The sequence below is a fragment of the Oryzias melastigma genome, linkage group LG14, assembly GCF_002922805.2.
Source record: "Oryzias melastigma strain HK-1 linkage group LG14, ASM292280v2, whole genome shotgun sequence".
Lineage (NCBI taxonomy): Eukaryota > Metazoa > Chordata > Actinopteri > Beloniformes > Adrianichthyidae > Oryzias > Oryzias melastigma.
Genome location: NC_050525.1, coordinates 2128718 through 2153317, shown reverse-complemented (window position 1 = coordinate 2153317; position 24600 = coordinate 2128718). Strand labels below are relative to the sequence as shown.

The following is a 24600-nucleotide window of genomic DNA, read 5'->3' as shown; positions in this document are numbered from 1 at the left end:
TGTATGTTTGCTTGTGTAATGTCTTTTAGTTGTGGTAACGTTTTGTTTAAATTTATCCCAATTTTATTTCAGAAGATATTGGGAAGAGATTTTTTTTAATCAAAAGCTTTAGGATCTTTTTTAATTGAAGAAAAGTCTTCAAAAACTGAGAACAGGAATTAAATGTATTCATGTTGCAGGGAGGCAGAGCGGGTGTGACGGGTGTCTTCGTATCCTCTACCACCTTCGGACTGACTGTGAGAAGAGCTGCAGACAGACAGCCCGGCTGCGTGCGTCTGCAGCTGAACTTGCGCAGCTTGTTTGCGGATGCAGCCTCAGCGTCCAGCGGCAGCACTACTTGCGGGAGGAGGAAGCGCCCAGCCTGCAAAGCGGCACTGCGGCATCGCCGTATCAATGCGCCCCGCTCTGCCTTCTTCGGGATCCTGAAGCTCGGATCCGGGGAGAGGAGGAGGCGGAGGAGGCGCCCTGTGCTGCTTCTTTGCGGGATTTCTCTGCCAGCCTCAGACCTTTTTGCGCTTTTTCTGTTTCGTTTTCCTGTTGTGTCCAAAGGCTTCAACTTGTCCGGACGGTCCGCCCCCCACTCGCAAGGGTTTGCATTTCTTGGTTTTGCATGACGTGTCTTGGAGCTCCAAAAGAGGATTGCTTTTGTTGTGTGTGTGTCAGTGTGAGTGTGTCAATGTGTGTGTGTTACGGTGGAAAATGAGACTCTGAGCTCCAGCCCGCCGCCGCCGCTGCTGCTGCCGCCGCTGAAGGCTGCATCTCAGGCGGACTGACAGCACCGACAGAGTCCGTCCAGACCCGGAGAGGACGGGCCGACAGCTGCTGAAACACTGTGCTCTTATTCTTTGCAGATGAGAAGATGTTTGGAGCTGTTTGGTGATGTGTGTGGCATCAGGTTAAAGGCGCAGGCAGAGCTGGATCTTCATTCAGCTTTTACGAGCTGTCATTTTTAGGGTTTAGATGGCAGCAAACCTGAGCTGTCCATAGATTGTGTATTTATTTTTCTTTAAAAAAAGATTGTCAGGGTGCAGCAGAGCATGTGCTGCAGAATCCAGATGAGCTACATTACATGACAGCTGGTGCCCAAGGAGACAATGTAAAGTTGAAGATGGTGGTAGACTGTGACAGATGGGTTTGGGTTTGTGTGCTGAGGCAGAAAAAGGTGTTGGAGATGCCTCCTAGCATTTGAAGGCAGTGCATTCCTGGTTGTCTATGAAAACATGCAGAGTCAAACTGCTGTTTCACTGAGAGCTGTCATGGTGGGTAAACAAATGCATCAGGACCTTAATGCTGAGCTGGGTGGTGGGTTTTAGGCTTGAAAAGTCAGATTTCTGAAGAAAATGACCCAGAATTAGCCCGTAAACTGTTGAAAGTAATCCTGGTTTTAAGCAGACAGACCAAGCCTCAAACTGTGAGGAATTTTTCACTGAGCTTTGTGTTTAAGTGTAGAATTGAGTTCTGAAAGGGTCAGGAAATCTTTCATGATTTTTTTTTTGTCAAAAACCTCCAAGGAAACTCAGTTCAGTGAGCCAAATCTTTAAAACTTTAGAATGAACCCAGTTCTTCATGTTCTATAATGAGCAAGAAAAAGGAAAAACAAACAAATTCAGATTCTTTAGCAAGTTTCAAGTGATTTTGGTGTCTGAATATATATTTTTATAATCAAAGATGATCTGAAGCTGCTTTTAAAGACCCACTCTGAAACACGGGGTTTTCACTTGTTCTTGTGGCATTTTTCCTGATGATCAAAGACACATAACAAAAATGAACCTTTAAATTGCATTTCTGAATATTATTTATCCAAATTGTTGTGAATCAGGAGCAGATAAAAAAAGTTTGAAAAAAGATAGTATTTGTGATGTAGAAAATACACTGGGTGGGACACAAACAGCCTGCCCCGCCCCATTCTTATGCATCCACTTGTAGATGACCAGAGCTGGCTCAAAACTGCACAGCTGGATGTCTCCAACATTGTTCCCCTTTGTTGTTGGAACAGAAATAGTAGGCTTTGGGGTGTAAGTGGCTGTAAGCCAGCAGGAGAGAGTATAAACAGAGAGCTCTCAGTCATGGGTGAAGGGGTTGCACCATGCCAACAGTCCCGCCCACAACTCAGAGGTGAATTTCTAATGAATTCCTGCCCCTCTGCAGAAACTATGTCCCAGAAAACAACACTGGTTTATTGATTTTGTTTGGCTTAAAACAGCATAACCCATCATTAAAAGACAACTGGGAACGCTTTGGAAATAGATCGAATGATGATCGGAGTGAGACTTTAAAGATATTTTGATTTGGATATGTTTGAAATATTTTAACAGATGTAAAATTCATGGTCCATTCGAGGTTTATTTATTAATTTAATTGGTTTGGGCAGTCCAACTATTGCTGTAGAAACTATATTTCACATGTCTTATAAGCATTATAATATGTATTTGTATTTCTGCCAGGATTAGACAAATGGTACATCTGCTTTTTTTTAGTTAAAATAACAACAAAAAAGACAGACTTTTCTAGAGCTTTCAATGTCCGAAAATATTAAATGCTTCGGTGGAACAAGCTGAAAATCACTCTCGCATGATCCCTCAGTGTGAGAAAGCATTGTGTTGTTGTGAATGTAGTGACACAGATGGAGCCCTCATGCAGAATGACTCGTATGTCCCGGGTGATGTCTCTTTTACTGAATGCTTTGCTGACCTTGCTGAGTGATCATGTTCCAAATGCATACCCTCTGTCTTCCTCTGTCTGTATTTTGCAGGAAGGTGAGTTTGCAGATCTCGGGTGAGAGTGGTGAGATCTTGCAGAAGAAGGATGGGGTGTCACCGGCTCACCTCAGCATGGTGGGACATGTTCAGCGAGCTGACGTCCGCATTAACCTGAAAGGCCCTTCCGCTGATGGATTTTGCTGCTTTGTGATAACATGTTGAATGGATCGTTTTACACAGGATTTGGTGGCCCGCCTTTGGGGATCTCTGAGTGGAACCTATTTTGATTGACTCGTTGCTGCTCTCACCAAGAGCACTTCACAACTGTTGGATCTAAACAACTGACTACATTGTCTGGGATATTGGAGGGGTTTCTTTGAGAGGCTTTTACACTCAAGTGGAGCTCGAGTGGTGTCACAGTTTGGCTCCTTACAAGAAGTGGGTTTATTGGGATATTCAGTATGAAGGACACGGATATCCCTCCATCAAGTGGTCTGCGTAAGAAGAGGAAGTCGAGGTCAGAAAGGAACCGGGAGAGGAGAACAAATGGGATAAGGAATAACCACGTTAAAGGCTCAGTGCTTCACCTCTCTTCCGACTCGGAGCGGGAGGGTGAGCACGCACCCTCCTCCTCCCGCCCTCGACCCCCACGAAAAAAGCGAAAAGACTCCACTTCTATTGAAGAGGACATCATTGATGGTTTCTCCATTACGGGCTTTATGACCCTGGAGGCTCTGGAGGTGAGTGATTAAGCACAGATAAAGCTGCATCCGTTTTGTATCTGTGTGTTTCAGTCTTTTGATAAAAAAATTCACCTGAACATCTGCATTTATTTGCCTCTGGTGTTCAGAAGATGTAGCTTGCTGTTGCCAAAGATTACCATCTGTTTGTGTATGCTGCTGTAGATACGTTTTCTTCAGCAAAACCTGTCCAGATTAGAGATTTTCAGCGTGGCAGTGTTGCCTCTCCTGTCTTTGCACAGCTCAGAGTAAAACATCTATTTGATCCATATTACAACAGTTTATTGTGAGTGGGAGAGATGTATTGTGTAGCGGCTATCAATTCTCCTTGAAACTTGGCACATGGTGCATTTCTGTCGGTTGAGTTATGACTTGTGCAGCACAACTGCAACATTCTCTATATAGATGTGTGATAAGCCAAAGGAAAGATGTTGTACCCAAACTGAGCGTCGTGAAAGCTGTGTGGGGATAGATTTTCTCTACTGATAAATATACCACCGATTTTCTAATGATGGCAGTGGGAAAAAAACACTGTTTAAGAGTGTGTCTGTGATTTATCTCTTTGTTGATGCTTGATTGACTAAGTTACCAGGCAATGGTTCTAATTTTCAAGCACTCTACTAAATGATGATTAACAATCCTCCCAGTCTAAGTAAATACAGAATATTGTGAGGAATTGTAGTTCATTTGAACAACACCTGATTACTTGACATTTGCAGAGAATGATAGTCATTGAATATGTAATGTTGAGAAAAGAGATGCCATGCACTCAGCACAAGTAGTAAAATTTATGATCTGAGCTTCGTATTAAAGTGCTATCTTCCCTGATCAAACATTATAATCTCTGATTTTTTTCATTCCAAATTCGATTTTTTATTTTTTATTGATCTTTTTCCTCCCTCCTTTTATTATTATTTTTTTTTTTACAAAGGTTACAAATGACAGAATATTTTTTGACAAAAAATATTTTATTTTAACATGTCTTTTTGGAAATTGTCTAAAAGACAAAGTGCAACTAAATACAAGCTGTAAAAATGTTTGTAGAACAATGTAGCAGGTGTTTTGTGAGCTAGCGCTAGCTTAAGGATCCTATAAAGAGAAATAAAACAATCATCTGGCAGAACACTTTCTGTAGCAAGAGCCTTCAAATTGATGTTACTACTACCAAAATCTAGTTTCTGACTTAGTCGATTAAAAAAAAAAATGTCTAAGCATATTTTTTACTGGACAAATTATTACATTATTTTGCTAACAAAAATACATGAATGTTATTTTAAACATGTTGAATGCAAACAGAAAGGAAGTCACAAGAGAAAGACAAACCTCAGATAAAAAAAACGCATTTTTCCCGAAGGAACTTTTAAATCTCTTATCAATCTTGCTCTCTGCTTTTCTATCAATATGTCTATGAAAAGTCATAATTTCCATCACAAAAAGATCAACTAAAATGACTCCTTTGCACCCTAAGAGGAGAACTTTCAGTCATCTGTTGTCTAAACCTGATGAGGGAAAGGACATGATTTTCTAGATTTTTATTCAAAGAATATGAAATAGCATAAAATCAATCTTTATTGTCTTCTAACTGTAAATTCAAAACATGCAGAGAAAACAAGAACAGATTTAGCAAAGGGGGGCAGATTGACAGAAAATGTTATTTTCTTAATTCTCTCCAGATGATTCATTTTTTGATGAAATCACAAGAAAAGAGCTTAAAAACATTTCACTGTTTTGAATATTTGCTATAATATCACCGACATCACCGGAATGGAGTGGTGGGTAGGGCAGGGGCTTCTCATGGCTCGTGCGTTTTTTTTTTTCTTGGAACAAGCTTTTCTTCTTTCTCTCTCTCTGCCTACCTTAAAAATGTCCTCTTCTAGCAGCAGCTTTCATGTCTACGCTTTACAAGAGCTGACTTTACGCCGGACTACGGAAGCCCGTGGGGGCAGAGTGCGGGGAAAATAAAATCTTGATTTTCAAAAAATAAATCGTCTAAAATATCAAGTTGGTATTAATCGATTATATCAACATATCGCCTGGCCCTAAGAAAAACACACCAACACAATAACACCATCGGAAAATGACAACGGTTTTTTGTTTATTTTATGAACAACATAAATATAACAGAATGACAACACAAAGACCACATTTCTGTCCCCTCATGAACACGTTCTATGAACAATCATTTGCTCTGTGATACCTTTGAAACATATAATTGTGAGGTAAAAAAAAATCTTTGAAATTTCACATTGCAGTGTATTAGATTGTCACTTTTGGCTTCAATCAGTAATATTTAAAGTCCCCCTGTGACATTTTTTTAAAGAAAAATGTTCCCAGGGGTGTTTTAGTTATGATTATGAAGTTTTTAGCCAAAATCCCAAAACCATAATGTCTTAAAAAGCCATTTTCATGTTTTTTTGTCTGTTTGATTGTAAATCTGCAATGTACTTAAAACATTGAGTGATCCTGCACAAAAGGGCACTATTGTGATCTCAGTTTATGGTAAGAATGTTGACAATAAAAAATGATTGGGCTGATGATCAAAGAGCAGATGTAAGCACGCACAATTGTAACCTTAGTCACCGTCATATAAACAGCATGTCCTAATGTACCTAAACATATCTCATTCCAACCTGGTCAAGCAGATGACAGACTGCAGCCTGGTAACTAGTAAAGATTGTTTTTGTTAACTACTTTTAATTGTCCACTTAGCTGGGTGGGAAATACGTGATTGTTCTTTCACTATAAGGAATGCAACCTTTCTTCAACACACTCTTTCAGCTTGAGTTTAGTTGCTTTTTTCTGCATGGTTTGCACTCAGAGTCACAAGTACCGACAAACGTACGTCTGTGAGAAGTGTAACCTGCTGTGTGTCTGTATCGGTTAACGCTCTAAAAAATATGTACATATAATTTTACTCTATACGTTCAAGCACAAAAGGAGATTGACCTAGCTACACATTTGCCTATGTGTCGAAGTGTCCTTGGGCAAGACACTGAACCCCGAATTGCCTCTGGTAAGAGGTTGGCGTCAGTGTTCGTCAGCGGAGCCACCACCAGTGTGTGAATGGTTGAATGGGTCTGTGACTGTAGAGCGCTTTGGGCCCTCGATAATATAAGTATACGACATTTACCATTTTAAACATGTCAAAGCAATTGGTACTATATTTAAATCTCACTTTAGTCTGCAAGTGTTAATCTGAACGTCACAATCAAACATGTGGTTTCCTGGATTCTTCTTTTTCTATTATGTCTCTTAGAGTTGAAGTGAACCTATGTCAGATCAAGGCTTCATATCATACAGGACATTGACTTATTGAATACACCATGTTGTTTTAGAACATGTATTATCCTGCAAAAATCAGGGTTATTATGAGATCTCAAATATATGGTGAGAAGCCCCCGACTCTGAATCTGCTAAAAAATATTAGTAACTTTGTGGCATTTCAACAGTTTGTGATTGTGCTTTCATACAAGGGCTGACCCAGCGATATGTCACAGCATCTGACTTGTAGTGTGTAATTAATTCATTGAGATAACCATCTTTAGGTCACTCATGTGACCCATTTCAAGGGTATTTACAACTCGCTTTTCTATGGTGTGTCAGTTTTTCAGTCAGACACACTTTATACGGCTCAAGAGTATCTCTCTTTTTTCTGTCTTTTATTCATGGTGCATGGAAATGTCATGGTTTCTTTATGTTTTCCAGCAGAGTTTTTGAGTTAATCCTGTCATTAATTTGTTCTGCGTCTGTCAGACAAAACATTTATTTACAGTTTCCCTGACTGTATAATCAGATATATAGTTCACTAAGACAAGTCAGAGAAGATTTAAAATGTTCATTGAGTTATTTATATTCCAATCCAGCTTTTTTGCTTTGCAAATCGACGCCCAATTCAAAAACCACGATCAGGATTGCAGCCCAAACTGATTAGTTACTTTAATTGAGCGATATTTTGTCAGTTTATAACACCCATAATTGCTAGGTGTAAGTGTGAGTGTGACTGGGTGTGTGATTGAATCCCCGTGACAGACTGGTGACCTGTCCAGGTGAACCCTGCCTTCACCCATCAGCAGCCAGGTTAGGCTCCAGCACCCCCACGACCCCGAAAGGGACAAAACGGTTGAGAAAATAGATGGATGGGGAAATTAGGTAGAACATATTTGAGCTTTCCAGCTGTGTCACGATCACCACTACAAGTCTCCCATCAGCCACGCTGCCATCCCTGCTGGCTTTTGTCTCAACAACATGCAGTCGAGGTGAAGCAGAACCCCAGAACATCGTCTGAACAGAAGCTTGCTCACCTCCTGCTTTCAGACAACTGTCTTCCAGAGGATTAAATTGGCTAAAAGTTCCTTAACAAGAGAAGCTTTGCAGGTGTGTGACCCGTTTACCGAATGTAGAGGCAGAAGGTGGAACAGAACCCCTACATGTCAACATTTGGGGATCCTGAACCAGAAGAGTGAAGGTGTGACATTTCACTCTGGCATGCTTTGGTCACCGCCTCGTAAACAGAACCATATTGCTCTTATTGTTTGCTATTGCGCTGATTTGATCATGAGTTCCCAGGATAAATTGTACAAACATCATGAATTTGGATTTATTAAATGGATAGAATGAGGCTGTTGACAATCCAGAAGAGTGTTAGAGCATTAGGTTTGCTCTAGGTCTGGGCGATATGGGAATTTTCATATTGCGATATCGTTTTTTTCACATTGTACAATAACGATATTAAAAACGATATAAATCAAATAATCAAAGTAATCTTTATTGCAAAGAGCTTTACGACTTCAGATTTTTACACCTTAACTTTGCCCCCCCCCCCATTAAATCTTAGTTAGTTCAAATTAAACTTTTATTATTGGTTACAACAATAGTTAAACCATAACGGTGGTATGTTTTCAATAGGCTGTACAGAATTTCAGATTTATTTTAATCTGACTGAAGCACATACAAGTTCCTTTCAAATTAAAATTAAGTCTTGAAAACATTGTTCTAAAGCAGCAAATATATTGCAGTTATTTTTATATTATTTTCTAATTTCTTCTGAACATAAACTATAGGTACTGCTGTGCAGCAGAAGATAATAAAATGTAAACTTAAAATAAACAGTTCTGATAATAGATTTAATCATCATTTCACTCAGTCATCTGACATGTGTACATGTTGGAGGATTGATCAAACACATAAGATCTCTTCATTTAGTGTCATGTCAGGAGTCGTTAAAAACAAGTTTATTTTACTATTATTAGATCACCTCATTAAGAAATGAGCATAAACGGCACAAATGTAACTAACAAATTCATTTTTGATACATAATAAAACAACAAATTATTCTAATTCGAAGCTCTATACAAAAGCTTTTGGTTAATATTTTAACAAAACCCTCAAACTCATCTCAACTCCAGAACCACAATCGAGTCCCCGCCCCCCTATGCGCGGCTGTTACGAGCATGCGCAGTCTCTCCTTCTCTCCTCTTTCAGCCCCGCGTGACACGTAACGCGCGGCAATAGACAGACTGTCTCCTTTTTCTTTTTTCATGGAGGTTCTCCTCTAAATCAGGTGTTTAAACTCCTGATTTTAAAGCGTGTCTTCTCTCCCTCACACTCTGTGGATCTGTCGGTAACAAACAGCTGCGGAAGAATAATCCAGTCGGACCGAACCATTTTCAATGTAGAGGAGGGGGGTCCGGTGACGATGTTTCCAAAACAAAATATATAAACATCGTTACCTTGACATTAAAAATAAAAGTATTTGTGATTATATATTGGTTATTGGTTTACTGAAATAATGTTTTCTGTTGTGTCCTTTTGTCATCATTCGTTGCCTCCGTGCCCCCCCTCTCAGTCTGGGCTCCTAGAATCAGCAAGAAGAAGAAGCGCGGCTCTTCCGGGGGTTTCTCCCGTGTTCATTTAAAACGAAAGTTTATCGCAATAGACTCATTTCACTATCGAAAAAAGTAATATCGCAATAACGATAATTATCGTTTTATTGCCCAGCCCTAGTTTGCTCTGGAACTGGATCTGCTCCGATTTTAGACAACAAAAATTGACAGGCTGCCAATCTGTGGCTTCTTCAGTGTGGCTCAAGCTAAGATAAGTAGGTATTTTACTGCAGGCTACAAATCCCTCTGCAGAAGAGCAGTACCGCTACTAAGGAATCACCATGCTAAAATTCATATCCGTGAGTTTATAAAGATGTTCATTTAGTCAGTAATGTAAGGTCATGTGGACCGAGCGTTAGCATTAGCCGTACTATGGGAAATTTCCTTAAACGTTAGCATCAAGCTAGCAGACTTTAGCTTTATGTGCTAAATCGATTTATGTTTTCATGAATCGATTATTAATCTGTTAAGTTTAAATCAATTCGGATCGATTAATCGGTTGTATCAACCCAGCCCTACTCTGGACGCTCTCTACGCTGTGCAAGAGCTGGAAAACGACCGGTTTCCAGTATGATCTTAGAAGATCAAGTTTAATCATTAAACTCACGGAGAACATTCCTCATTCTCTAACAGCCAAAGGAAAATGATGAACTGCAGCTAAACAGTGTTTCACTGCCAGCATTTCTAAAGCAATTGATTGACTGGAGAGGATCCATGTGTGCCTGCAGGAGGAATGCAGCACAGGAGGAGAAAGCCACGTCAACAATAAAACTATTGCTAATTACAGATCAAAGACAAAAACTGACAATACCAAATAAACTTTTATTTAAGTGAGAAACTATTGCATAAAAACTCCCTGTAATGCTATATTATGCATGGCATTAACTTGCATGCTGTACTGTTTGTATCAGATATGATGAAGAAAGTCTTCCTCTCCAAACATTCATCCATTCATCTTCTGGTCCGCTTCTTCCCTTTCGGGGTCGCGGGGACCGGAGCCTATCCCGGCTACTGATGGGCGAAGGCGGGGTTCACCCTGGACAGGTCTCCAGTCTGTCTCAGGGCCTCAATCACACCCATACACTCTCACATTCACACCTAGGGGCAATTTAGAGTCACCAATTAACCTATGAAGCATGTTTTTGGACGGTGGGAGGAAGCCGGAGTCCCCGGTGAAAACCCACGCATGCACGGGGAGAACATGCAAACTCCACACAGAAAGGTCCCAAATCCCCCAGCTGGGATTCAACCGTGGCCTTCTCGCTGTGAGGCAAGAGCGCTAACCACTGCGCCACTGTGCAGCCCTCCTCTCCAAACATCAGATTATTTTTTGTTTTGTTTAATTCAGAAACAAAAAACAAACAAACAAAAAAAGAACTGTTTCTAGTGTTTTTAACATGAACTTGTGGAATTTTCTCATTATGGGGACATATATAACGATGATTAATTGTATTTGTTTACTGACATATTGATTAGTCATGTTGAACGCTGTAGATGGGATAAAGCAGTAAAACAGGCCTAAAGTAATAAAGGAGATTATACTGATTTTCAGGCAGCATTTGAACAGGCAGTTTGTCGGTTGTTCAGCTTTATTATTAGTGACTAATGCTTTGGTTTAATTTCAAAGCTGAGTTTTAATTAAAACCAAATCTACATCTCTTTGATTTTGCAGTCTCCTTGACATTTATTAATGTGTCATACAGCCTGCACTTACAGTATCCCTTGTCAAATATTAGCACAGGCCTAATATTCACAATCACCTGTCTGGATAAAGTCAAAGGTGCTGGTGGCCTTTTGTGCGCAGTAGCAGGTTGCTGAGTGCAGGTTCTTCTCTGAGTTTTCAGCTCTGTCTGCCACAAAGATGAATGTTTGCAGAGGCTGATTGTAAAATGCCATCTCTGAAGTGGAACTGTGGCTAGAGTCGTACTCCATGTTTTGTGTGCAACAGCCCCATCGTGGTTCTCTGGGACAGACATTTTTCCTTCTTTAGAGCGGAGCCTTTTCATTCCTAAATGCATGCTCATGCAGGCGCAGGTATCAACTGTGAGGCTCCATGTGGCTTTGTGTGTGTTTTTATGGTGCAGCCTGGGGACTTCTGGACAGAGCAGTGCAGAGATCTTTACTCGCAGCTTTGAACCTTTGATCCCCCCACACCCCTTCTGATGCCTCCTTCAAAAGGAGCCAGCTCACTGCTGTTTCCAACTCCATCTGCTTCCACTCCTGCAATCTCCAACTATCTGTCCTCAAAACACATGCACACTTCAGCTGCTGTTTAAAATTACTGCTTACACTTTTTTGAATGCAACAAACAACAAACGTGCTAAGATTTTAGATTTTGAAAATTGTATCATTAAATCAATCAACTAGTTGTTTGAAATGTTGCTGTTTAAAACTCAATTTTGTGACGTGCAGGTTGATGATAGTAAATGGTCACACTTGTAAAGCGCTTTTCTACCTTTCTTGAAGGCTCAAAGCGCTTCACAGTCACAGACCCATTCACCCATTCACACATTCACACACTGGTAATGGCTCCGCTGCCAAACACTGGCGCCAACCTCCCACCAGAGGCAATGTGGGGTTCAGTGTCTTGCCCAAGGACACTTCGACACATGGATGAGCAGGGTGATAGATAGCAGGTCTGCACAATAAATAGAAACTGTATCGTCATCACAATACCAGCCATACGTATCGCAGAAGAGGTCTTAAATGCTTCCCTTAAATGTTTACACACATGCTAAAACCTTCTCATGGCGGCTTGAAGTATTTAACAAATCAAACAAAGCCCTTTAAGCGTTTGACCAATCAGATGGATCCTTTGAAAGGAGGGAGCCCTTCTTATGTTCCCACCTCCTATGTGGACATGAGTCATTTGGATTATAATTTAAGTTTGTTTCTGAATTCCTTTACTACTAAATGCATTATATACTGTGTTTGCTATTTTATTAGGGTGTCCAAATCTACAGTTCCAAAATCCAGTTCTCTAGAAATTTACCAGACGTCTCTGCGCAAAATTAGTAAGCATCAATAGTCGCGTTTCCATTAACTCTGAAATTTTTTTCAAATTGGAATTTGGATAATAAATTCTCCTAATGGAAACACCACCATTTAGAAAAAACCTGCATTTTTCGAAAAAAAAGTTTTTGTGCTTAGAGGAGGTGGTATTTGGGGATTTTTGAAACAGACATTTTTCACAGAACTGTAATGGAAACACTTTTTGGAAATAGATGCTCCTCTTTGTATGAAGTGTCTGTCCTGAGCGCAGCAGAGCGGGCGGCAGCAGAGATCTAACAGCTTCACAGCTTCATCTGCAGCTACACTTCTGCAGCTTGGAGCCTGAAGATGCTGAACTCTCGTTTGAGGAAAAGCGCAAGAGCAGAGACAGAAACTTAAATGGATCTCGTCGTGTTTTAAACAGAAAAAGGTCCAGCAGCTTACTTGCTAGAATGGTTATTTATTTAAAAACCACTGAACAGGTTTCTTACCTGAGACTGTCAATAGACTCTGTGCTGCACGCGCTCTCCAGACAGAGCTGTGACGTCACCGCAATGCTCCTTTTTTAGTGAATCAAATAAAAATACTTGTTCTCATTCATCGTCGTGTTTTTAATGACTTATCGCGTGAGTTGGTTTGTGCTTTATCGCAAAATGATGATTTAATGGAAACAGTGTCATTTCCAAACATTGTTTTTTTCAAAATTCCTAGAATTTCGATAAAGTTTTGCGCAAATTTGTAATAGAAGCGCAGCTAATGTTCACTAGATTGACGAATAAAGACCACAATGCATTGCGTTTGGACGATATTTCATGTGAATAAAGAAAAAATAACTTTTTTTTTATAAACCATCCAATTCATCATCATCCATTCATTATCAGAACACAGTGAATTCATAGATATTCTTCATAACATTTTCATATCTATTAGGTTTTCTTTTTTGAAAATTGTTGATGTTATAATTTAAAAAAAAAAGTAGTGAGGTGTCCAAATTGCTTTTAGAATCCAGGGCACTAGATACTCCTGCACTATCTAGTATTTTAGTAGTTAGGGCGGAGGGAGGGAATTCAGACATAAGCTCCATCATGTTGACCTTTTTTTAAAAAAAAATCAAACTACTGCAGTGAAATGGAAATGACGTATTGGTTGAGTTGGTTCACTACTCATTTAATTATCACAATAGTGATCATGTCATTCAGCCTTAGTAGATAGTACAACATACGCGTTTGCCTGTGGAAGGATTTGGTCTTTTCGGATGTGAGGCCTGCTTTCGATCAGTCACTACAACCATGACAGCAGGCCTCTCTGATCCATAAACCTGAGCTCAACATGACTTTGATCCTAAAGCAGCTGGAAACATTTGGCTTTTGATATTGTTCGCAGCAGAGATCCAAACAGAATGGTTTTTGGACTTATGGCTCTTTTCTCAATGTGCAGTTATTCCTTAAGCGATGGCCTTCTCGCCCTAAAATTAAACCTACGTTCAACCTATGCCAGAACTAACGCTGGAAAAAAACAAACTGGTCTGCTTAAAAAATTAAGTCACTAGATCGCTTCGAACACTTGAATTCCATAAGGCTGGTTTGGCTTGAAGAAAGGTAACTTTGGGGATTGGAAAAATATGTTTTCCCAGATTATCTGAGTACAGTTTAGACTTTTCCTTAAATTTCCTGTTAGGTTTTAAAGGATTCTGTTCTCTTATTCCATTGAAGGGATTAAACTAAGTCACTATGAACAAGTAAGGTGTACTGCAATGCTGAAAGGCTACTTATATAAACCTTTTTAATTAGGGGCGTAACTGTGATCTGTACGAATCAGAAGCCTCGTTCGGCACATGTGTGTATCGCAGAAAACCCCAACCCCACCTCCTGCTCATGCACACAGCTCACGCTTGAATCAGTTGTCCGTTCACATCTAATTGAATTCATATACATTGTCTTTGTTTTGACGAGCCCTTGGGTAACTGCTTCACTGTATCTTGAAGTCCAAACATGAAGCTCACGCTGCTTGTGGGAGGAGCAGCCGTCAAATACTTTTCTCAACTTCATCATGGAGGACGTGGATGGATCGATAGATACGAGGTTTATTTAGTTTTAAGAGCTGACTAAAAGCATCGGTACACGTTACCATTTCTGGGTGTAGAAAATCTCCCAGTTAAGAGAAGTGACGCGCACCAGCAACTGACCCGCACAGGAGAAAGCCCCTGCTCGTACCAGGGACTATCCTGTGCTGTCAGGGGATGAAAGTCTGGCAAGCCAAAGGGATCATAAATCGCCAGGAAAAGCGGGTACGGCAGTGTCGTGTTTTACGGATAACAACTATTATTTTACATATCAATATATATTAATATATATTGATATTATTTATATATATATATATCTATATATATATATATCTACACACACACGCACACATCAGGTATCCATTACAAATCAGTTACAGACCATAGACGTTACAGACTGTTACAGATTATGTAGTCGTTACAGATCAGGTAGCCGTTACAGATTGGGTATGCGCTACAGATCGGATACAGACCAGGTAGCTGTTACAGATCGTGTAGCCGTTACAGAATGGGGAGCTGTTACAGATCGGGTATCTGTTACAGATTGGGTAGCCGTTACCATCAGCAGCCCGTTGCCCAAAGAAGAGATCTTCTAGGTTTAAAGAATAGACAATGAATTGGTCAAAACTGTATCTGTTTTGAAAGACTAGCCATTACAGATCTGGTAGTCAGATTTTTTGTTTTGTTTTGTGTTAAAGTTATGTTTTACTTTTAGATAACTCTGGTTTGTTCTGTACTACCAGCTTTAACTTTCTGATGATTCACAGTTGCTTCAGTTTATAATAGGGATGACGATTCAGTCAAGCCAAGATTTGATTCGATTCACAGTTTTGAAGTCACGAATTTTTAGCTTTTTTTTCCAACACAATGTATTAAAGGTACAGTATTTTAAGGCCAAGTATTTTTTCTTTTTGTCGCTTACATCAAACTGTCTGTTTTCCTAGGGAAAGTTTATAAACTTAAAACCATAAAACAGCATTAGCAGATTAGGCCTCAGATCTCCATGTTCTTCTGGTGAGTTGCTGATAGTGGAAGACCAAGTCTTTGAGGGGCTGATCTGGTTTTTCTATCAGTAATGATCTGCTCTGTTCTAGACGTTCTCTCAGGTTTCTGTTTAAGTTTGTTGATTACGAGGATCTACATGGAATTATTTTCCTGCAGACTTTAAATTCTTCCTTTGTGTTATGAGATTCCAGAGTCTCTCTCTGTCTTTCTCTCATACTTGGTTCATGACTGACCACTCCCTAACCCGCCGTGTGCACGCCCTTCATTTTCTACAGTGATTATTCAACTCGTTATCGTGTTTGGTTTGTTAGAGCACTTAAGCATAATTTTAAAAGACTGTTAGTTTTTTTTGTGGTTAAAATAGGAATAATTGATGCCACCTTGTCACATACTTGTATTGCGCACAATTGCTGGATGGTCTATTAAAACTCAATGAACCCCCCCACCCCACGCCACATTAATTAATTCTGTTAAATACCAGGATTTGTGTGAATGTGTGTGCTCTTTAATGGATTGATAAAGGTTTTACACCTCGCCTTTGTCGTAAGAGTTGCTGGGATAGGCTCCAGCAGCCCCGTTGCTCAAAAAGGGATCAATCAGGTTTAAAGAATCGATGATGAATGGATCAGGATTGGATCTGTTTATAAAATCAAATAGACCAAATATTTAAACCTGTAACTGTCACCGCAGCTGCTGGTGGAGACAACAACTGTACACATTTAATTAATAGGAAATAAATTCTTTAATAGATTTGTCAACATTGTGCCTAATTTACTGAAAGCTAATGAATATATACATAGATTATTTGTGTGTTCACTGTTAGTTTAAGATTGCTGCATTGCAGCACACTGTTTAGGTTTTTGGGGCCAAAAGTGGTCCAAGCTCCTTAAATCATATGAGACAGCTCCATGGAAGACCAGGGGTCCCCAACTAATGTATGGAAAAGAAGAAGAGGGTGGGTAAAAGGGGGGTGGTTTAGAGAAAAAAGAAGATGGCAACAGAGGGAAACAACATCATAAAACATCCAGGTCTAAATAGTAAACTAGAATGGGCGGGGCCTGTCTACATACACACACTGTTGTTTCAAACACAACTGTTGGTTGAGATAGTCTCCACATCTAAACTAGTCAGAATGTACACAATATAACTGCAGCTCACACACTTAATCATACAAATCGACACAGATAAAGCCTTTCATTCTGTCACACAAACTATTAATTCAATTCAATTCAATTTTATTTATATAGCCCAAAATCACAAAGAAATTTGCCTCATTGGGCTTCAAAATATAAACAGTTGTTAAAAACTAAACAGACTAAATAAAACTGGTTATCCCTGCCCTTAGACTCTCCCTCCCGGTAAGGAAAAACTCCTAAAAAACCTGAGTCAGGAAAAAAGAAGAAGCAAAGGTGCAAAGGTGAGCTGACACCTGTGCTCAGATGAGTGTTTATGGTTTCCTAATGTGGATAATGATGGAATGTACAAAGGGGGAGAGCACCCGGCCATCCCCACGCCAAGACCCCCCACCGGGACAGCAGCAGCCAGGACCCCCCCCCAACATCCGCCATGGGGCGGTGGAGAGAACCCGCCCGCCGGGCAATCCCGCCAAACATCCAGAGCAGGGCACGCGGGTCCACCACAGAGGCCCCCCACACCCAAGAGCAGGAAGGCGCAGGAACACAGAGAGCGCAGGCCCCAGCCAAGCCATAAGAGTGGCCCCGCCACCACTGGTCAGTCCCCAACTAATTTGACAAGAGGTCCGGTAACCCTGTCAGCTTGGTAGACCGGAGTCCGAACATACAAAAACATTCAGACAATAATTCACTTATATTTTATTTTATTCTATTGTAATTTGTAGTTAAATTGACAGACTTTTTTATCTTATTGTCTCAAAAAGTATTTCTGTCATTCATTTTTGCACAAAAATACTTAAATGTACATACATACATTGAAGAATAAAAAAACAAAATGCACATAAACTTGCTTCCATGTAGTGCAATATGTGTGCTCTTTCACAAACTCACATTCTATTTTACTTAAAGAGCAACAGTAACATGAATGCACCTCAGAAAGCATTCATAATTATGATTCGTAATTGTGCAAATGTTAACTTTCTGTTTACAACCCTTAACAGTAGGTTACAAATAATACTACATATTGATCATTCAAGTAATAACTTTGATAAGTGCAAAAAACTTTATGGATATAAAGGTAAACTGCAGAATAGACTCATCTCAGTGTGAGAAATGTGGATGAGCACGGGGAGCTAAGATCTAAATCTGGGAAGGAAAGGAGTCAAAACCATTGAGGTATACGTGCACATGTTCACTGGTGAGCTGGGAGTGATACTTGTTCTTAATGATGTTAACAGAGAAGGCTGATTTACAACTGGAGGTAGAACCAAACATTGTTAATGTGTACAATGACACTTTGATGAGAAGGAAACTTCTATTTTAGCACAAAACCTGTCAGGATCAGAGGATTCACATTGTTCTCTTAACTCTACATCAGCCTGCACTCGTCCATTTGTAACAATGTGTGGCCTCTTTGTAAATAAATGACATAATTCTTCACTAAGAAGAGAATTTTAACTAAGATCAAGAGCTGGTCCAGAAAAAATGTTCACAGTCCTCCTCCAGATCCATCTGCAGAATGACCAGTTTCTTCTCAAAAGACAGAACAGCAGTCACCAATCCACACGCAGAATTGTCTTTTCCTTCATCCATCTTCTTTTTATGCTGTTTGGGATAAAAACAAATCAGTGATGGCTGAGAGCAGGGATAGTCCTTCTGGCAGATGAACGTACCTGTCGGCCTTTTCTTGAAGCTGCTGTCTCTCTTTTCCCTCCAATATAGTTTCTACCATCACCTCCATCCACTCGTTGATCATTTTGAAGTCACTTTTTGTGCTTGCCCAAAATCCATTCCACTCGTAGTGAGCACTCGTGAGCCCGTTGTTTTATTGTCTGTGTGTTGTACGCTCGTATTGTCATTTCAGTTCGTGTATTTTCCATGTCCACCTCACTTATCCTGGCAGGTAATTTATGTCAAAAGTTTTGAGTTTTGTCTCGTAGTGCCGCTTGATATCGGTGCTTTTACCAAAATCAACAGCCTCCACGTGCTTTTAATCTTGGAGAACTCACCGCTGGTAAAGTGAAAGCTTCGGTCCACTCATGTCGAAAACACGATTTTCAGAGTCCACTTTTCTCATTGTTCACTCAGTCACTAGATAACTTTACGTCCCAACTATGTAAACATTAGCATGCCACTCCTTGCCGGTTGAAGGACCCGGTCCACACGTAGGTGTACTCATGTGCGCCTGTTAAAAAATCATTTTGGGTAAAAATGAATGCAAAATCATACTTTTTATTAAAAATGCTTGGCGGTCCGGATAAAAGGGTCTCGGGGTTCGGACCCGGACCGCGGTCTGCTAGTTGGGTACCCCTGGTTTAGACGATCTAACAAGCTTCATGCTGGAGAGTTTCTTTCTGTATATTCTGTAAATTTATGCTACATTAGCACCATGGCACACATTTGTCTCCTAAAGAGAAGTCTATTAATCTGTGTCCATGTAACCTGATGTTTTGCTTTGAGTGGAAAATGTTTGGTTTTGTGCCCTTGAGGTGCTTGACTGTAGATAACTCACCGCGCTCAGCTCTGGAGAAGTGAAACTGATTCAGTCTTAGCTCAGCAATTTCTGAAATAAATTTACCGACTCTGAGTCTGTATAGATAAAAGTTCAGCCTCTTATCACATCTGTGCTTGGCAGCGTGCAGCTCTGCTGTCCGCAGAGGCCCCGTCTTCAGGGTTTAGTGGAAGGAGATATGTAATCTCAGCTCTGGGACACAGGAAGTTGGGCTCAGCCATTAGAGGCTTTTTCATGTCCATTATTGTCTTGTCTCTCTCAGGATGGGGTTTAAGGCTCTCCTCATATCGTTGTTGTCGTTGGTGGAGACATTTTCTTAAACCGAGTTTGGGAATCAGTCTGAATTGCTGTGGCAACCCCTGATATTATGCTTTTATTATGAATCTGCACATTTTTAAAGAAGAATCCCAGCTCTTGGTACCTGCTGCTCTTTTTTTCCTGCTGCTTAGTTTAAATCAAATACCCAGTAACACAATAAGGAAGCACAAGGTCAGCCATTTAGTGTTGCTGCATTGTGAGGTGTGATGGTACAACTGCATACTTCTTAAAAAATAGTTTTTATTATAAAATGATATCCATAATTCGTCAGGAATGGTGGTATGGAGCACCTGAAGGCAGAATCAGAATGAAGGAAACTGAGGATGTATTCAAACGGGACACATTTGGTGCACTTAAAGTGAACCAGAGTTTGTTTCCCCTGATAATCCGGAACAAACTTTCAGTCTGAATACATGCAAGCGGTCCAGGAACTGCATCCTGACCCATCTTTGGAGGTGGTCTTGGTTTATTTCCAATCAAACTGAGCTTCAGTTTGCTCTCTGGACTAAGATTGCAAAGTTCAGGACTTCAATTATTATTTTTCTCATTGATTTGCCCCACCCTCGTAATTCCTGACCTATGACTGGATTTTTAGTCCCATGATTTAGTCCCATGATTCAGATCTGTCTGGTTGACCTAATGCAAGGTGAAGGACTTGATCTGGACAAGTCTGAGACTTTTCCAGTCTCAATACGCGCTTAAAGAATAGGAAAAATTAATTGTAAAAAGAACTGAAAATGTTAAAGTTGACACCAAAAGGAGTCAAAACAAAGAAGCTGACAAAAAATTTCAGAAAAATAAAGTATCTTTCCAAAAAGGCAGTTATCTAAAACTATCAACTGGGTAATTGAAAGTAAAAACTGGAAGGAAACGGATTCAGATGAACAAAACATAACCTGGGAACAAAAAAAAAAGCATGAAGTTAACTAAACACCAAAAACCAATAAAGCTGAACAAAAGACTGCAAAAATACTCCAACGTGCATCAATTAATTGCAATGATATGGAAAAATAAAAAAAAATTGAAGCAACGCTAATGCGAAGTATCAAGGATAGTGTAGAAATACACGGCATACTACAAGGTTAATATGAGTTAACGTGGTTCCAGTGTTCACAGAAACAGATCATGTGAAAGGAAGGACAGGAGAGATTTCAGTTCCGTAGACAATTCTTTAGACAACTAGCTTAAATAAACAGTCTGCTAATAGTTTTTACACACCCGAGTGTAGATTTGTTCTCCTTCCCCGGGGGAGCAGAAGGCTGCAGCTACAGCCGTGTTCAGGAGCCTTTCTGGTGGTTTAAATCCCCCCAACCCAACCCTGGATGTTGAGAGCAGAGCTGTGGAAGGATGTTCAGCCGCTGCGTCTGTGAGCTGCTGCTTCTTCAGTGTTTAATTCCAATGAAACCGTTTCTGACTAAATGAAACTATTACTAATATGAAATGTAAAAGATAAACAAAATACAATAATTAAGGTATTCAGTTACATGCTTTTATTTCAGTGCTTAGTGAGAGTGGTGAATTAAAAAGGTGTTCCTTAAAATGTTTATAAATTTTAACAGAAGGGCATGGTGGTGTAGTGTTTAACAATCTCGCCTCACAGTAAGAAGGCCTTGGTTCAAATCTGGGCTGGGTTCTTTCTGTGTGGAGTTAGCATGTTTTCTTCGTGTATGTCTGGGTTTTCTCCAGCATTCCAGTTTCCTCCCACAGTCCAAAAACATGCTTCACTGGGCAATTGGTAAATTGCCACCCATCAGCCCCTAAGGTGTGCATGAGAGCGTGTGGTCCTGCAACAGACGTCCGTCTAGAGCAAGAGTCTTAAACTGGCGGCCCGCAAGCCCCAAGTCGATATTTTGCGGCTCCCACCTTACTGTGAAAGTTTAATGTCTGCATGTCCACTCTTCTTTGATGATAGATTTGTATTTGTTTTTTGATGTTTCAGCTTTATGTTTAAAACTTTGCATTTGCTATTGTTGTTGTATCTGGTCCTCAGAAAAATCCTTAGCCACAGTTGCTAGGGTCTTTAGCTCCTGTCGTTTCACAGAAACACGCAGAAGATACTACTTAGTAGTACATAGACATGAACAAATGTTCAATAAACTTGTTCAGTTGACATAGACAATGGACCAAAGACATAGACAGTGGACGCAAATGTAACCTCATACGGCCCAGCCTCAGCCAGTCTCTGCTGTCAATGGCCCCAAGGGAAACTGAGTTTGAGACCCCTGGTCTAAGGTGTACTCTGCCTTTGCCCAACAGTAGTTGAGTTGGCTCCAGCGACCCTGTGAACCTGAAAGGGCTTCAGCGAGTTCTGAAGATGGATGGATGGCCTTAAACAGGCAGTAGTGAACTAGGATTTCTGTCTTTGAATTCCAATTCTCTACATCAACTTGAGACTGAAAACACCAGATTGATAAAATACTTTGAACATCTACATACTTAATGTACATATATAGCGCAACCCTGACCTAAACAGCATTGTATTTGGTCACTAAGTTGGATTCATAAGTAGCAGGTGGCTTCTAAAGTTGGTGATTCACCTACCAACTCATGAACCCCTAACTGGGGCAGTTCAAGACTGGTTCAAACAGGACTGAGAAGATGTTTTGTACAATTTTTAAACAAATTCCATCCCCACAAAGGTGAGGTAATAATAATTACATGAGGAACTTGAGAAAAAAAATGCTTGAAAAATGCTTGGAAACTCAAAATAGTTTTCAGAATTTTAAGAGTAGGTGTTGCAGCTCAGGAGATTGAAGCCTTCCCATGCCGTAGACTCATGTTGTGATCTCTGAGCCTGCCATCTCTTCTCTGGGCTCTGCAAACCCTCTCCCCCAGCGGGCCGATAAGAATGAAGCATTGATTGCCTTTGTGCAGATGAAGCACAATGCATAATAATATTGACCTGATTCCTGTCCAACCCTTTTAAAGGCTAGACAAATCGTCATAGGCAATTTGCTTGATATTGAGCTGTTGATTTTCCTTTGGAAGAGAGAAAAAAAAAGAAATTCTTCAAATGATACAGTGTGTAATCCTTGGTCTGTTCTCAGATACTTTCTCAGATGACTCAGACATAATCATGCCGATTAGAGCATATCTTATGGACGAACCTGAGTTGACAGACAAGTGGTTCGTACAAACGCAGCAGCCTTTGGTTTTTTGGAGCCTTTGTCTCACTACATGCAAAGTTTTACAACCTCAGTTCAATATTTCCACACCCACCAGCCCACACATGTTTGGGTTGCTCTTCAGCCCACGTGGTCTGTTCTTTCTTATCAAGTGCAACATAATTCCATTCAACAATACACTATTAAAATATGTCTCATGTATAAAAAGAGGCAGTATTGACTGTGTATAGAGAGCTGGACTGGGTGGCCCCTCCCCCTTGGAGTTCCAAATAGGAAGTGGCTCCAAGAAACCAAAATCTTATAGGTTCTGTCTGAGATCCCCCCCCACAATAAAGTACATTCGCTATTTTCTAGTGCTGTCCGAATCTACTAATTCCAATTCCAGTGCACTCGAAATTTCCCAGAAGTCTTTGTAAAAAACTAGCGTACATAGATGGTCACTAGATAAACGGATATAGACCACAATGCATTGCGGTTGAACAATTTCAAACAAAAAAACGTGTTTAAATGCAATATTTGAATGAACCATCCACATTTTCACCATCAGAACACAGTGGAGTCATAAATAAACACTGTGAAATGTTCGTTTTTATTCGATTTTCACTTCATGAAATCGATGACGTCATCTATGAAAGAAAAGTGGTGAAGATCGTGTCCCAATTACCTTTAAAATCCAGGGCACTATATAGTTTTTTAGTGGTTAGGGATTAGGGGGGGACAACCATAGACTTCTCTAGAGAAATAAACAGTTATCACTCAGTCATTTAATTTGTCAGAATAACCTTTTTTACTCTGATACCTTTTTTCCACATTATTTTGATAATACAATATTTTAATGATATTTTTCTGTAGTTCAAGTTATCAAGGTTTAAACTGACGAATCTGATGCCTCAATAAAAACATGTGGTCTCACAGCAAATGTTCGAAACATTTGACAGGTTCTCCTGAGCCTGATTTCAAGTGGTCGGAGTGTGGCTTTCCAACAAGCTTACTACTGACTGGCAAGATTGGTTGCCATAGAAACGTTGACTCAGACCGACTCGTGCAATCACTGCTTACTGACAGGGTCTGACTCCAACATGGGAACGTCCGTATCGTGAAAAAAATGACAACTAAATTGACTTTATTTCGTTAGAACCGGAAGTGAGTCATTTTCTTTGGAGGACGTCACACTAGGGCTGTGGATCGCTGCTTAGGTGGCGATCCGACTCGATTCACAAATCAAGAGCAACGATTCACGAGTTGTGAACCACGATTCTTACTTTTTATTATAATGTTTATTGCCATGTGTATGTCTATTTACTAGATGGATAAAAATTGAAATTATTTGTATTTAATCATTATCTATACCTTTATTTAGAACAGGTGATCAGAATCGACTAAACTGATTGAAAAAACACAAAGATTCAGATAAAAAGACAGGTTTTTGTCATTTTAAAGTTTTTTTATTTTTTAATCTTCTGGTTCAGCAGTAAAACAACATAAAGGATAAAATCACTGCTGTTTTGGGTCATTTAACAACAAAACCTGAAAATGTTCTCCACAGTTTTCTATCCTCAAAGTTCTTCAATATTTTACGTTCTAAACATTACATATTGGTGGAGAGCCCGTGTGAAAAAAGTATTTTTTTGCAGCAGAATCAGCTGATTCACGTTGATTACATCCGCCTTTCAGCAGCGTGAGGCTGTTTCTTCAGAATAAGATGGAGTTTCGTTAATTGCGTCAAATGTTGAAGAGTTATCATAACCAAAAGTGTTTAAATACTGGAGCTAAAGATCTGGTATTAAAGCTAATTCATTGTTTCAGAACTTATGTCTGTGAGCGGAACTTCAGTCTCAGTTTCTGAAAAGAAAAAAGCTCTTGCTAGTTTTACTTTGAAAACCAGAAGCTTCATCGTCACGAAGGTGTGTTTACTTCTGTTGGAATACTGCGGCTCTTTCGGCATTATTTTAGTTTGTAAACTTAAAATCCGACATTAATCGGCATTTCAGAGCAAAAATACATCGTCCCAAGATGATATTTTGATCATATTTTACTACAATTTGCTACATTTATAAAGATCGCAAATCAGGGATCTTGGACGTCGCGGATATCCGTACTCGAAATTTTGGGAGCAGATCGCGAATACCCGAG

At 40.0% G+C, this 24600-nt stretch overlaps 1 protein-coding gene across 8 annotated transcripts in view; it reads left to right on the top strand.

Annotated features, from left to right (window-relative positions):
• Positions 1-231: 231 nt before the first annotated feature.
• Positions 232-24600, top strand: part of auts2a (activator of transcription and developmental regulator AUTS2 a) — a 495300-nt gene continuing 470931 nt past the window's right edge. For 4 of the 8 annotated variants that reach the window (XM_024266753.2, XM_024266751.2, XM_024266752.2 and 1 more), the window contains exons 1-2: positions 234-589; positions 2753-3439. In XM_024266753.2, coding sequence (XP_024122521.1) covers positions 3161-3439 — 279 coding nt within the window. In that variant the 5' untranslated portion in view covers positions 234-589; positions 2753-3160. Of the gene's footprint in view, positions 590-2752; positions 3440-24600 lie in introns of all 8 variants that reach the window. The other 4 variants (XM_024266748.2, XM_024266749.2, XM_024266750.2 and 1 more) reach the window with 3 other exon arrangements.